The 16547-nt window shown below is 40.0% G+C and overlaps 2 protein-coding genes across 2 annotated transcripts in view; one reads left to right on the plus strand and one right to left on the minus strand.

Annotated features, from left to right (window-relative positions):
• Positions 1 to 8477, minus strand: part of DCP1A (decapping mRNA 1A) — a 53022-nt gene extending 44545 nt beyond the window's left edge. Inside the window, exons 1-3 of the mRNA XM_065407211.1 lie at positions 8343 to 8477; positions 6308 to 6348; positions 3415 to 3542 (exon numbers count right to left, since the gene is read on the minus strand). Coding sequence (XP_065263283.1) covers positions 3415 to 3542; positions 6308 to 6348; positions 8343 to 8477 — 304 coding nt within the window. The remainder of the gene's footprint in view (positions 1 to 3414; positions 3543 to 6307; positions 6349 to 8342) is intronic.
• CACNA1D (calcium voltage-gated channel subunit alpha1 D) overlaps positions 1 to 16547 on the plus strand; it is a 412523-nt gene that overhangs the window by 1491 nt on the left and 394485 nt on the right. The gene's annotated exons all lie outside the window — the stretch shown is intronic.

Genomic DNA, 16547 nt, shown 5'->3' on the forward strand with positions numbered 1-16547 from the left:
AACAAAAATGTTTTTCAGACATATGCAGAGTATTCAAAAAAATACTGCTGAAGAAACAGACCGCTCTAACAGATTAGTATTCAATTCTAATTACAAATCTAAACGACTTAATAGGAAACATTTTTATTAGTCCAATACTAAAAACATTAAAGGCCATTTGTACCATCAGATGAATATGGCAATATATCTGAGGTTTTTGTTTTGCAGTAGCTACAAATCAGCTCTAATGCACAATAAACTAGTCATAGCAATTCTGCCATAGGAAAAATGCGCAAGCAAGTCATAACCCTTGGGGGCTTTATGAAATGTGTGGACTACAAAAAAAAAAAAAAAAAAAAAAAAAAAGCCTGACAAGCAAATCTTTCCTACTATCCCCGCCAGCCAGGCAAGTTACCTGTCAAAAGCAGCCAGCATAAAAATAATCATCTGAGGGCTACTTTGTGGCTGACATGAGACCAATCCAGTTCATTATCGATAGATATTTGTATCACTCAAGGAGTTCCCATGCTGGCAGTCTCAACAGAGGTGTCACAGACTGAACTGGTACCTCTTATCCCCAATGATTCTTTCAGGTCAAGGCATAATGGCAGGGCACGGTGAAGAACTTTGCAATGCCACTGCCTTCACAGTTTCTGCTGTGTTTTAAAAGTGTTACTGATATGGCACTTTTTAAATCAACATTTAACTTAGTGAAAGGAAATTATTTTGCCATCTTTTACCCCTTGCTCTATGTCCCTAGGGAACTGCAAACCTTAGCTCACAGCAGGACCACAATTCTTATGATAAATGAAACAGATAAACTCCTTTCAGGATCAGAAACGTGGAGCAGCTTTGGTGGCCATGATATAGGCTGAGGTTTTAGGAGTTCTTGAGAAATACGAGGCATTCCCAGCCCATCAGCTCAGGAAGCAGAATAATCAGTACAAGATTTGCTCATTACATTGAGCACAAAGTTATCATTAACTTAGACTACAACAGTGGGTTTCATAAATGAGCCTACTTCTTGCCTATTTTGAAATGTACCTTCCTTTAGCTTAAAAGTGCTCAATATATGGACCTCATCAAATTCAGTGAAAAAGTAACTAAAACAAAGGGAGTATGTAATTAGGCCAGTTCAGGATTTTAAAAGTGAGTCCCTGAAAAGGCAGCAATACTAAATTATTTCTAGTGATCATGCTTGGCTGACTTGATAAAAAATGCACAAATGTTTAAATATCCCCTCTTTAGAGCTGTTAAATTTTACTAACATGAAGGGAAGAACAAGAGGCTGATTTTCCATAAAATAATCCATGAGGATGAGAGTGGGGTGGAGAAATTTGCATATATAGAGAGACCAGAATTTTCCCCACCCACTCCCCTAATCCCTGTAATCCTCAATTTCTTTCCTAAATGCAGTAAACTAATATATTTATAAATTCTATACTACTCTGTAGCCCCACAACTTGTAATTAGGAGCTAACAAAACTGTTGTCTCAACTATATGATACTGGAATATAGGAGTTTCTCAAAGCAACCAACTACCTGTATAAGAAAAAGGGCAGACTCTCCTTTCAGAGCAGTATTATTCCCACGATTTGTTTGACCTCAAGTAAGAGACAAAGCCTATCACAAAGATAAGATAATGGGCTACTACATAGTTGCACCTTGAAAGGAGGAAAAGAATTTAAGGCAACAGTCATGAATGATCTCCCTCTAAAATACAACTTACTAACTCGAGGCTCTTCAGATACAGCCCGCTCATTTTATTTCTTTAACAAAGGGGTTATCTGGTTTACTCTTTCTATGAAACAGTATTCTTTTAAAACCTGACATCTCCATATATTACGTTTTCTTTGAAGTTTGCATGTCAGGGAAATTCTGGAAGTTCAGAAATCTCAACAGGACAATTTACTCATACAACTCCTAATTAACCATCATAAATGGATTCTTTGTGCAAAATCTAAAGCTACTGTACTTCCTATGTACAGTAGGCCGCTAACAATGCAATTTTTATACAGTATAAGAGGTAATTTTTCTCTCCCCAACTACCAGTCCTTCCTCTGAATATGATCACAATATGGTTTAACGTTGACAAAGGCTTTCTTGGCAGCATTTCTGCTGAAACCTTTACAGAATAGGCATTAAGAGCTGGCTCTAAACTCTTTCTGTTGTTAATTGAATGCACTATGGGTATAACACCTGAAATGGAAATACATTGATGCTGAGGCAAGAAGGAGAAATACACCCCTCTTTTGTTTCCCAGCCCCCTAACCAAAAATCACTGTTTACCTACCCATGCAGTGAATTTATACAAGCTGAAGGATTGTGCTCCAGAAAGTGCTGCCACTGACTGTTTTTAATTGGAAAGATATAATACAGACAGAGGAGCCCAGATTTGATACTCAAGATTGTGTCTGCTACATTTGCCTTTCTTATAGGAGGGGAGAAGCTAAACGTTTTAAGAAATTTACATATGTGAGGGAAAAGTGAGGAAGCAAGTCCAAAACTCAAAAATTGAAATGGGAAGGGAAAAGGAAGGGGAGGAGGAGAAGAAACTAGAATCATATATAATATAAAGCCAAGATGTAGCTCTCTCTGCTCTAGTATTTAGACTTAGAAATTGATCTGGATGGAGCTAAGCAAACACTGCTGGACTCAGAGAGAGATGGTTAAAGGGGTCAGCTCTCTGTGGCTCAAAGGAAAATCACAGAATGGAGAATTATAAAACTTCACCTAATAATACTGCATATTATTACGTAGGCTCAAGCTCAATGTTTTCCTTGCATGGTTAAAGGGTATAATATATTTCTGTACATGTGTGTCGAGAGGGAATGCATAAACGTGAGTCCACTGTATCCTAATGTAAAGGAAAGAAGCTCCTTCCCCTGAGTTGAGCAGTTCCCACCACAAGCAGCCTCATTTCCATGAAGCAGCTGACTATACTCTCACCTTCCACTTGCAAAATAAGACAGTGAAAAACTAAAACCATATAAAATCAGAAGCCACAGTCACAATTTTTTTTTATTTTAAGTTTAAAGTTACACATAAGACATAACCAGATGCAGCGGAATTGTTCTACAAAGTTTCAGAAAACTTTAATTCCATTTTGCATACAACATACGTGTATGTGTGATCCCTTTTCTAAAATAAAAGGTTGACTTATGACCTAACAGGATGAATATCAAACTATGTATAGTGCCCCTACATTGATAAAAACGGTTAAAATAAACAGCAACTTCAAGGTAATGTGCAGCTACACATAACTGTATTAAATCAAGTAGCATAGACAAGGAAATAGCCGCAGACATTTCATTAGAATCTGACATATTACATTACACTTGAAACAGACCATTAGATCACAGAACCTGAAAGTGGCCTACATCAGAAGACAGTTTGAACTTCTATATAATAGATTTTTAAAACATCTATACTCACAGCTAGCGTTTCTGTAAAGAAGAAAAGGTTCATGCAGTTGAAATTCCAAGTCTTTATTTACTGGCTCAACTAGGTTGTGCATATTCAGTCGATTCACAATCGTAAAACCATAGTAGGGAGAAGCTGACCTGTTGTTTCATTGAGAATAGAGTCATTTGTTAAATGTATATCAAGTTTTTACTAAAGCAAAAATATTATCACGTCTATGCTTTCAAATGCCAAAACAAAGCATGGATTAAGAGTATAATTTGTAATGCCATATGTGCTTAGTTAAAATAGCCACCTTCACAATATATTTTTATGACAAACTGTTATGCAGTTCAACAAGCATTACTAATACTCTATTCCTTTCCGTCACATGAAACTTTACCAAGATAGACAGATAAGTTTATAAATGCAGAAACCAGTAAATATATCTAGTTTATACATAGTTACTAATTATATAATCATGTTTACATGAAAATACCCGAAAGCAAATATATCATGCAATATAAAACCAAGCCTATGCACATAAGAAAACATTTTATAGGTTCAAATGAATTTCTACAGCATAACAAATAGTCAAAGATGAGTAAACAAAAACAAAAAAGATACTTTAATAGTTAGAAGTACTTTACATGATCTAAAGTGATCTATGTGGGAAAAGTTTCTAGTTTTCATAAGTAATGGCAAGAATGGATAAAACTGACACTTTTGGTGAGGAAAACAGTGAAAATCATAGCAGTAACAGATTTAAAAATATTCCTCATCTTACTAGAAGAGAAGACTCAATGAAATTAAAAAGCAGCAAAATTAAAACTGATTGAAGAAAATACTTCAGTTTAAATTTTGCTTTTTAAAATGTTATAGTTTTACATATACGATTTATAATTTTAACTTGCTGAACTTGGCACGTCAAGATATTATTGAGGCCAAGAGGTTTAATAAGGATTCAGAACAGGATTTAACTACAGATGACATCCATTATTAAAAATTACAATCCTGAAAAGACTTATGCACATATTGAATCTTATGCACTGTGAAGTACCTTTGAAGTCAATGCAACTACTCAGAGTGTATAAAGGTAAGAATGGGCAATGAGTCGTCATAAGATCAGGGTCTTGTGGGTTTAGACCTCTTATGTTTCATGGCATAGGACAGTCACTAAGGGCCTTGTCCATAGATAACTGAAGTCAATGGAAACACATTGATTTAATTGGGCTTTGGGATCAGACCCTTTCTGCCTGGAATTAGGAAGAAGCTTCTCTCATATGTTTCTTGAACCTACCAGGTGATTCAGAGGAATTGGGCACTACCAGACAGGATATTGGATTAGATAGTCTTATTGGTTAAACTGGTATTGCAAATGCGAGTTTCCTAAAGTCTTCTGGAAAGACCTTTGCTGGCGTATGAGATTTTATCAGCTTGAAAAGAATGTTTATATTTCCTCTTAAAAAACTCAGTTGGCAAAATTTACCTCTACCTTAAATAGACACAACTTCATTAGAATCAAAAATATTAAGAGTTGAGCATTATTAAAAGAGCAGGGAATATATTCAGAGAGGATCCAGAAGCACCCCAACTTGCCTCATAAAGGGAGAGTTTTTTCCCCCAGATCTCAAAATAGTTCCTAAAAGAAAATGAATATATAGAAAAATTGCTTTGACAAGCATAACAACATTTAACTTCTAAATATTCTGTGTAAGACTTGCTTTAGAGTCTAGCTTTAGAAAAAAGCAAGCAAACACTTAAAGGTCAAAACAAAACAATTTAATATTTGTTTCCTCTCAAATTATTAGATGATAATATATCCTTATGCTCAGCTATGCCTTTTAACACTTATGTGAACATAGCAGCAAGATGACTTTTTTTCTGGTCATGTTGTGTGGATACCCTGAGGAAAAATACACAACCACAAACAAAAATCTGCTATATTATAATCAGATGTGATTAGCTGTATAGATTTCATCAACATCATGGCCACATTCACTAAGGGCCCAATAATGCAAGGTGCTGAGAGCCTTCTGAGAGGCGCTGAACATACTTGATTACAAGATTTACGCACATGCTTAATTTTACTACTGCAAGCAGGTCCCATTGAAATCAACAGGACTACTCATGTAGTGAAATTAGGCATTTGCTTAAGTGATTATAGGAATGGAGCCCAATGGACATTCAGAACCTCACAGTGCTACGGACAAAAGAAATACTAGTAATATGAAGCGGGTTGCTGCCTGTCTCAGGATGGATAGATTAATTCTCCATTCACATTTCTTGCATATAATGGAGCAGTAATTCATTGTTAAATTAGTGATTTGCCTTTGGTTTAAGATGAATCTTTGGTGATATTTACATGCTATTTCTCATTAAGGAAATATTGGGACATTTCTCTCAAAGTCACCTGTTGAACGAATCAAAAATCCGAAAGCTGCACACATACAGACTGCTAGCTTTTAAATGACAATCTGTATCACAACCAGTGGAAAATGGCAGACCCATTCACTGGAAACTATTTTAAGAGAGGTTTGGAAAAAAATATAAATTATTTAATTCATAATTTCTGGAATATGGAAGTTAGAGGAAACATCATCACTTGGGTCATTTAAAGCACTCAGGAATATATTAGGGAATGATGCTTTATTACCAAAATTATTAACAAAGCAACCTAATTACGACTTCCATTTCTATGATTCTCTCTCTTCATTTTATTCATTTATTTTCTTCAAGATTGTTACTGAAAAGTTGTGTATGTGCTTTTTGAAGAGTTATATGCCTAGGTGCTAAATTTATTTTTAAAACAGGCAGTTGGAGGTGACTTTCTGGTCAAATATCAGAATTAGCTGGAAAGCCTACTGTGACAAAAATCTAAACTTAATAGTTACATACTACAGTAAAGGATTTTTGTATAACTTACCTTCTGTACACAAATAAGGTACCTTCTATGTCAGTCTTCTCCTACAACAGACAGCAATTATAGTTATTTCAGTGATATGCTTACTCACACAGTTATGCAGCATTCTAAGGGTATGTCTACACCCAGCCGCTAGTTCGGCGGCTGGCAATCGAAGTTCTGGGTTCGACTTATCGCGTCTTGTCTGGACGCGATAAGTCGAACCAGGAAGTGCTCGCCGTCGACTGCGATACTCCAGCTAGACGAGAGGAGTACCGCGGAGTCGACGGGGGAGCCTGCCTGCCGCGTGTGGACCGAGGTAAGTTTGAACTAAGGTACTTCGAACTTCAGCTACGTTATTCACGTAGCTGAAGTTGCGTACCTTAGTTCGATTTGGGGGTTTAGTGTAGACCAAGCCTAAGAAAAGAGTTTTTAGTACCTTCTCACAAAGAGGTTTGACATCATAGGCCTCAGATTTAATCTCTTATCTTTTCAGTGAATTGCTAACCCTTTCAGGCAAATATGTAGTTATACATGTCACCTTGCTGATAAAAACAATTATTCAATTTTTAAAGCAATGATAAATTTCTGATTACTTTCTCTTCCAAACCAGCTTCACTAGAGAAGTTAAAATTAAGTATTTTCTTTATAGTAACCCCATATTCATGCATACTAATACAAGTTTTTTTTTTTAGTTTGCAAAGTAAAACATGTATCTTGTAATGAGAAGTTACAATGGCATTTTTTTGGACATATCTTTTATTATAATTGTATGCTATGCACCATGACTTTAAGTATCAAGGGGTAGCCGTGTTAGTTTGTATCCACAAAAACAACAAGGAGTCCGGTGGCACCTTAAAGACTAACAGATTTATTTGGGCATAAGCTTTCGTGGGTAAAAAACCCCCACTTCTTCAGACTTTGTTTTATACATTAAAACTTAGCTAAAAAGAAAAAAAAACCTTATGGTTTACCACCTGCAAAATAACATCTGACTCCTGCAAACAACTCTGAGTTCAACTGGATTACTCATGTGGAAAGTTACGCACATGCTTACGTTTTTGCAGGACTGAGATCTCAGAGGCCAGAGGCTATTCAGTTACAATCGTGTAACTGGAAGCCTGTGTGTCTTTGACAAGATTTTTTTTAAAGTCATCCCAAAACTCTTTACACTCCTACTAAGTTGTAGAAAGGTAGTGTATATTGATGGCCTTTATTTTCAAAACTGAAAAACGTTCTTGAAATTAAACAGAAATTTTATTTAAGCAGAACAGTCATTATCAGCGTTTCTCAAATTCCATACTTTGTGAACCTCAACATTACCAGCTAATAGAAAGTGACAACTAAAAAGATGTGTACACACTCATCTACAAAGCAGTGAGAGTATAAAGGGCAACAGGCAAGACTACAATACCTGCTACAATTATAACAGCATACATTCAGAAAGAACAGGAGTACTTGTAGCACCTTAGAGACTAATGAATTTATTTGAGCATAAGCTTTTGTGGGCTACAGCCCACTTCATCAGATGCACAGAATGGAACACACAGAAAGAAGAGATTTATACATTCAAGCAATGTCACAAGGAAAGTCTGTTCTTTCCTATCAGACATTCCATTTCACTCTTTCTGATGTTTCCTCTGATTTAAATGGTCTCCACAGCCTAAGAAGAGTCCGAGCTGCTGGGGGGAGGGAAGGTGTGAAGATCTCAAACTTCGCAGCGTCACAGCTCCTACCCCGCAAACCACAGTGCCACAATCTGACCGGCCCCGACCCCTGTGGCTTCCTGTCCCGAGGGGGGCGGGAGGGGAAAGGGGGGTGCTGGGGCTGCCACTCCGCACTGGTGGGGGGAGTTTCCGTTTCTCCAGGGAAAGGGGCAGGGCGGGTCAGTGGCTACATCTGCGCGCTGATGATGGGGGATGTGTGTGTGTGTCGGTGTCCACTCCCCGGGAGTAGGGGGAGGGCCCGTGCCCAGCTCTCCTCCGCGGGGAACGTGTGGGGAGGAATCTGTAGCTCTCCTAGGGGACGGGCGGAAGGCAGGATCCTGCTCCCCACTTACCCACTCGTTGGTTTTGGGGCTGAAGCTGTAGAGCGCGACCTGGCCGGTCACGTCGGCGATGCTGGTGATGTAGGGATCGTGCCGCTTTAAGGCCGCCAGGCTCATCTCCTGTCCCGCTTTACTCAGCGACTCCATCTTGGATCCCGGGAGGAAGCGGAGGGGGAGGAGGAGAGAGCGACCAGCGCGGAGTCACGTGTGCAGCTTCCCTGCTCTCGGCCGGGCACGGCGGCCTCAGCGCCGCCCGTTCCGCCCTGCGGCCGCTGCGCTTTGGTTCCGCCTGCTGGGCGCAGGGCTGCGGCCCGCCGGCCGCCCGGGAAGCTGTCAGGGAGCCAGCACCCTTCCCCCCACCTCCACAGAGCTCCTAACGGGGACCTGTGCCAGGGAACCCCAGCTCCGAGTTCAGAGCCCCGAGGGACTCCCCGCTCTGGCCTCCCTGGCAAGGAGCTGCCCCAAGCTGGGCGCCCGGAGAGTTTCCCTGCCCTAGAAAATGAGGTGGTGTTAGCTAGCCTGGCGCTGAACACGACTCTGCGGTCAGTGCGGACCTGTGGGTGGCGTCTGACATGAGGCTGAACACGACTCATCCCTGTCTGCACTTGCTGCAAAATCGTGATTAGCATCATATTAGGCAACAGCTTCATCTTCTATTAAAGACAATCTGGAGGGACTGACACCCCTACCTGCACCCCCAGGCACCTCTGCAAAAACCAGTAACACTCCGACCCTGGACCTCTCCCAGGAGCTCCTCAGGACCTTTTCCCCCTTCCCTGCCATCTGGAGCCCCAAGGGTTCCACCACTCCTGGCCCAGCAGATTCCTGTCCTTGGCTTGAATCCCTGAGGTTGTACTCTCCATTCCAGCAGAGATGTAACCCTGGAGCCCTGAGGGGCCTCCCATGGATCTGGCTACCCCACACCCTTGTGCACACTCCTTGCAGGTATCAGAGAGGTAGCCGTGTTAGTCTGGATCTGTAAAAAGCGACAAAGAGTCCTGTGGCACCTTATAGACTAACAGACGTATTGGAGCATAAGCTTTCGTGGATGAATGCATCCGACGAAGTGGGTATTCACCCTCGAAAGCTTATGCTCCAATACGTCTGTTAGTCTATAAGGTGCCACAGGACTCTTTGTCACTCCTAGCAGGGTTATTGACCCTTGAGTCCTGTGGGATTCACCAACCCTGAACAAGAAAATGTTGACAGCACGGTGGGATTCAAAAGCAAATGGCCATATAGGGTTTAATTTCAGATTTCCTGTGTGCTAGCTCCAGCTCCACCTAAAGTCTCTCACACGGCTAAGAGACCTGCAGGACTCTTCTTGCTTACCAGGAGGGCTTTCCCACTCAGTAATGGTGCCCAGTTAATACAAAGCTGCTGGGGTGAAGAAGGAGGAGAAGGAGCAGGTGGCTGCCTCAGGGCCTTGTTGGCAATTATGTGAGAGGACAAAATAAGGAAACAGGCACTTATGGGGTGAGGCTTTCCCTTGTCCCCTGCCTTCTTATTCTGGCCCTGAGCTTGTTTCCCTTGAGCTACTGGTCTAGTGGGGAGATTCACAGGTCACTCTCCATTTGGTCAGTCTTTCCACATCTGGATACGCCATGTGCACAGAAACAAGCTCATCTGACCCTCATCTCTAATATCCTGGGACCAACAGGGCTACAACATTAATCATTGACATAGATGGGTAATGCCTCTAGCACACATGGAGGTGGAGCCTCAGTTTATTTGCTTTGATTAAAATTGGGCCTGGTGGATACCACTGGTTTATAGAGATATCCTTACTGAATCAGACCAGTGGTTCAACTAGTCCAATATTATGTATCTGACAGTAGCCAAAACTCCAAGTTTATCTATCTTAGGTATTTACATGGCCCCATTACCAGCGTATCTTGTGATCTTTAATGTATTCAGCCTCACAACACTACTATGAGGCGAGGAAGTACTCTTATCCCCATTTTACAGATGGGGTACTGAGACTAAGGCTTGGTCTACACTTACCCCCCAATTCGAACTAAGGTACGCAACTTCAGCTACGTGAATAACGTAGCTGAAGTTCGAAGTACCTTAGTTCGAACTTACCTCGGTCCACACGCGGCAGGCAGGCTCCCCCGTCGACGCCGCGGTACTCCTCTCGTCTAGCTGGAGTACCGCAGTCGACGGCGATCACTTCCTGGTTCGACTTATCGCGTCCAGACAAGACGCGATAAGTCGAACCCAGAACTTCGATTCCCAGCCGCCGAACTAGCGGCTGGGTGTAGACATACCCTAAGTAACTTGCCCAAAGTCACATGGGAGATCTGTGTTAAAGGTGGGACTTGAAACCAGGTCTCCCAAGCCCTATGTTATTGCCCTAAACCCTGGACCATCCTTTTTCCTTGAAGTACAACAAATCTTGTAGTTGACAGTTATGGAAAAAACATGGAATAACCTGCCTATAGGCAATATTTTTTTTCTAAGCCCTTATATTTAGAGGTTTGTTGCTGCACTGAAACATGTGGGTTTATATCCCATCCAAAGCCTATTTAATATAACTGTATATGTAGTAGGGTACTGTGCAAAATATTCATAAAATGGTTTGAAAACCTCATATTTGTGTATTTTCTGCATTTAATTTGATCTAAGGGAACTGGTTTTATTTTGTGAAAAGCCTTCATGATGCTACTCCTTTAGACCATGTGGCTAGTCAAAGTCTGGGGCCCTGCAGGTTGTTCCAGCTGGGAGTAGAAATTGACAATGGAGTTTGGTATTTGTTTTGATGAAATCCTGTTTATTTAAGGAATGTACAAAGTCCTGCCTCCTCCCTGATCCCCAAATCTTATGAGGGGTGCAATAGTTGAAAAGTTTACAAGGTAAACCTTATGGTGTTCCTAGGTTTTCTGTCTCCCTTCCAGGGGTTTTGCTGCCAGAGGGCCTGATATAACCTGTAAAGTTTTGTCTTCTATTGGCTCTGCAGTAGTAGTAAACTAGCAAACACTATTGTCAGAGTGCCGTTGATATAATTTGTGATGCAGGTGTACAAAGCTAGGCCCAAATTCTGCTTTTCAGCATTCTTGCATGATTCCCATTAAGGGCCAGACTGTAAAGTGCACATGTACTGATACACAGAGTGGAAGAACCTTCTCACCCCATGTATACCCCTGACAAGAATGAGGAACTTTTCTTGTCAGGTGCCTTGGGAGTCTTGCATTGCTCAAAAAGGGCAGGGAGGAGTCCAGGGCTTGCTGAGAGGACTGGCTGCACCAGAAGAACAGGCTCCCCCATCCTAAAGAATTACCATTTGAAAGGTTCAAGGTGGGTGCAGTCTGCACACCCACTGTGCATCCAGAAACTCAAGATAGGATTGTGCCTTCCTGTGACACAATCCCACCTGAAGCAATCCCAGGGGCAGTATCACTCCACATTGTCCTTTACTCAGGCCTCTGTTTATCTGGTACAATCAAACCCCAAGTGTGTTAACTTTAATGGGGGCTTACAAGGGCAGAAAATGGCATCTATGATGAGGTAAAATGCTGTATATTGTGAGTTAAAGTGGTTGAGAACTATTCTTTCCTATATTAAATGGAGGGGAAACAGGTACGAAAAAGAGGAAAAAAAAAGTATTTGAAAATTATTTTAAACAAAAAGGGTGTCTAACATTCTAGAGACTAAAGGAAATATGCAAAAAAAAAATTAAAAACCCTTTTGAACTTTGGATCTCAGTAATGTTTCTAATAGCTGCACCAAAGAGGATGATCTTCGTCTTCATGTCAGGCTCAGACAAGCCTGCTCTAAAGCAAACATAGCTTTCAAACTAATGTAATGAGAAGATCTTGACAAAGGGCAGCTTTCTGCAATGCCAGATCTTCTTTACTGCATCTTGAATTAAAAGTGAATCATGAAGAGCACTGATAACAGAATCAAGTGGGAGTTTTGGTTAATGGATTGTTTTCCTCCTTCATCCTCTAACCCCAGTTCCACATTCTAGTGAGTTTGTTCTCCTTGCCCTTCTTCTCTGCTGGTGCCTCATTGTGTGATATTTTATAGCAGAAATGAATGAATAGTGTGGGCTCCCATCTGCTTCCTCTGCCCTGAAGTACACAGAAGCATGTGCTTAGCTTCAAACTTAGACCTCTGTGTAAATGTTGCATCCTGGTAGGCTTGTTCAGTAGCTATTGTATATTGTGAAAGTCTTTGTCCAACTTTGCAGTTAATGGTGGGAATATATTCACCTATTATTCTATACTTTCAGTTCTTGTACTGACATGGACAGAAGTGGGGTGATGTTCATAGTGAACTTTTGATGTTTTCTGTTTGAGTAGGATGTTTTCCATTTGTTGTGCTTCAACAAATTAAAAGTACTTTATGTTCTATATTTCAATTATTCGGTCAAGGTTTGACAGTATAGAAAAATACAAAGTTATATCCTACTACATATTGTAAAATTAAAACAAACAAACTAAAGGGTAGCGATTCTCTAACAATGGCCTGCTTCTGGCAGAACAAGCTGTCTCCATTGATGGTCAGCTCCTCGGACGGGAGCTCTGTTTATGGGATCTTCCTTTTTGCCCTCCTCCCCATTTTACTATCTTTTGCAGAGCAGATGATAATGAAAATTGTCCCAGAAGTTCTGATAACTCTTCTTCAGACCTTAGGTAGAAAAAGTCTTCAATTTGAAATCACCTTCTATTTCTTCCCTGGCTGACTGAATGTCATCAGAAAACAGTTCGCTGCTTTGGTTAGGACACTGGAAGAATTCATTGAACATGCCCATTATGTGCATCTCATATTGTTCTCAAAAGCCCAGCCACTGTACATGGGGTATGAAAAGTCTCCTTGGGAGTAGACTGTGGTCGAGCAGTCACAGAGGCAAATTTGCATGACGTCCATGAAAGTAGTGTTCTTTGCTTCCCCATGTGAAACTATGGTCACAAGTACTGTCATTCTCCGATTTTCTGCAATTAGCATACTCCCTTTCTTGAGGCTGCTTAGCTATGTTTCTTCTTGAACCATAACAGTGGTTTCGTAACTTGGACTACTTGTTTACTAAATCATTTTCAGTTTAATTACTTTTAATTTTAGCAATACTGTGTTGCTGATTCTGCAAAGAGCACTATTCAGCAGGTTCCTGCTAGTCAGGCTCAGGGCCGGCTCCAGGCACCAGCCCAGCAAGCAGGTGCTTGGGGCGGCCAACGGAGAGGGGCGGCATGTCCGTCTCTTCGGTGGCAATTCGGCGGCGGGTCCCTCACTCCCTCTGGGAGCGCAGGACCCGCTGCCGAATTGCCGCCGAAGACTGAAGCGGCGGCGGTAGAGCAGATCGCCATCACGGCTTTTTTTTCTTTTTTTCTTTTTGCTGCTTGGGGCGGCAAAAATCCTGGAGCCAGACCTGCTCAGGCTCTGTCCTGAGCTAGCTGCCCTGATTATGGCTTTCATGATTTATGCCTTATTGTAGATTTTTATTTTACTTTCACTTTCATGAGCCAGACTGCTAAAGCTTAACTTATCCCTTTGGTAAGGGCTGCCTATTTCTCCCATTTTTAAAAATTGGTTTCTCTTAAACTGGTTTCAACAAGTGAGAATGACAGATTTTTGCTAGGGTTCAACTTAATTATTTTTTTTTAATTGTAATTTCAGCAAATAATTTTTTTTAGCATTTTTAAAGTTGATTATTTAAAAAAAAAATTCAGTTGTATTCTTTAGCATACTGTGGGTTGTACACTTTGATCTTTTAGCTTCAGCAGCCTTGACGTTCCCCGATAATCTGACTCTTCCTACTCTTTGCTATTCAAATAACTCTTTTTATTAATTAAAGCAAAATGACTTTTCCTTGAAGATTTACTCTACTCTGTCCCAGGAATCACAAACCTCTCATAGGCCCTGAATCTGCAATGTGCTCAGCATGGACAGACGCTGAACCCACACAGAGATTCAGGATCATAGATGCTTATTTTTGGCTGAGATAAATATTTTCCCACCTTTAGAGGAATGTTTTCCTAAACCTTATTACCAGCTACAGTAGTTGCAAGCAACAACATTTTCTATTGTTTTTTCCTGAGAGCTTTTGAAAGTTAGGTACTATAGGTATTCAGCTGTGCCATTTGGTCACCACTTCTGTCTCCTAGTGTCCTTCCTTCCTTGGTTACCAGAGTTAATTTTCATGGTTTGAAATCACTTTTCTGTTATCACTACAATGAGGCTGCTCAATATGTACATCTAAGATCTTTTTCTGGGGCAGTCAACAACAAATTCTATGGTTTTTCGCAGTTCATCATGTCCTACCTGGCTTGCCAAATGTTACGCCCTCAGACCAGGGTGTTATCTAATGATACACTTTATTAGGACCTCTGGGCTAGTTGTTTTACTATTATGCTTTGGTTTCCTCACTTAAAACTGAGATAATAATACATAGCAACATGTGTGAAGTATTTTGAGCTCCTTGGATGAAAGGTGCAATAACAGTAAAATATATTATTTATATATTTATTCACTACAAATGACTTCGGTGTAGTTTTTATTTGTAAGAATGTAAATTGTGATTAGGGCTGTCAAGCGATTAAAAAAATTAATTATGATTAATCGCGCTGCTAAAGAATAATATAATGCCATTTATTTAAATATTTTTGGATCTTTTCCACATTTTCAAATATATTGATTTCAGTTTCAACACAGAATACAAAGTGCACAGTGCTCACTTTATATTTATTTTTTATTATCAATATTTGCACTGTAAAAATAAAAGAAATAGTATTTTCCAGTTCACCTCATACAATTACTGTAATACAATCTCTTTATCATTAAAGTTGAACTTACAAATATAGAATTATGCACATAAAATAATTGCATTCAAAAATAAAAAAAATTAAAACTTTAGAGCCTACAAGTCCGCTCAGTCGTACTGCTTGTTCAGCCAATCGCTCAGACAAACAAGTTTGTTTCGTTTACATGTGCAGGAGATAATGCTGCCCGCTTCTCATTTACAATGTCACCTGAAAGTAAGAACTGATGTTCGCATGGCACTGTTGTAGCAGGTGTTGCAAGATATTTACGTGCTAGATGCGCTAAAGATTTATATGTCCCTTCACGCTTCAACCACGATTCCATAAGATATGCGTCCATGCTGATGACGGGTTCTGCTCGATAACGATCCAAAGCAGTGCAGACTGATGCATGTTCATTTTCATTATCTAAGTCAGATGCCACTAGCAGAAGGTTGATTTTCTCTTTTGGTGGTTCGGATTCTGTAGTTTCTGCATCGGAGTGTTGCTCTTTTAAGACTTCTGAAAGCATGCTCCACACCTCATCTCTCTCACGTATTGGAAGGCACTTCAGATTTTTAAACCTTGGGTCCAGTGCTGTAGCTGTTTTTAGAAATCTCACATTGGTACCTTCTTTGCATTTTGTCAAATCTGTACTGAAAGTGTTCTTAAAACAGACAAACTGGGTCATCATCCGAGACTGCTATAACATGAAATATATGGCAGAATGTAGGTAAAACACGGAGCAGGAGATATACAACTCTCCCCCAAGGAGTTCAGTCACAAATTTAATTAACGCATTGTTTTTTAACAAGCATCATCAGCATGGAAGCATGTCCTCTGGAACTGAAGCATGAAGGGGCATACGAATGTTCAGCATATCTGGAACGTAAATACCTTGCAATGCCGGCTACAAAAGTGCCATGGGAACACCTGTTCTCACTTTCAGGTGACATTGTAAATAAGAAGCGGGTAGCATTATCTCCCCTAATTATAAACAAAGCTGTTTGTCTTAGCGATTGGCTGAACAAGAAGTAGGACTGAGTGGACTTGTAGGCTCTAAAGTTTTACATTGTTTTGTTTTTGAGTGCAGTTATGTAACAAAAAAAATCTACATTTATAAGTTGCACTTTTACATTAAAAAGATTGCACTACAGTACTTCTATGAGGAGAAGAAATACTATTTCTTTTGTTTATCATTTTTACAGTGCAAATATTTGTAATAAAAATAATATAAAATGAGCACTGTACACTTTATATTCTGTGTTGTAATTGAAATCAATATATTTGAAAATGTAGAAAAACATCCAAAAATATTTAATAAATTTCAATTGGTATTCTATTGTTTAACAATGCGATTAAAACTGCGATTAATCACAATTAATTTTTTGAGTTAATTGCATGAGTTAACTGTGATTAATCGACAGCCCTAATTCTGATGTTTTATAGAGCATAGTGGATGGACTTTCTTCTTCTTTAT

The sequence above is a fragment of the Emys orbicularis genome, chromosome 7 (assembly GCF_028017835.1).
Source record: "Emys orbicularis isolate rEmyOrb1 chromosome 7, rEmyOrb1.hap1, whole genome shotgun sequence".
Classification (NCBI taxonomy): Eukaryota; Metazoa; Chordata; order Testudines; family Emydidae; genus Emys; species Emys orbicularis.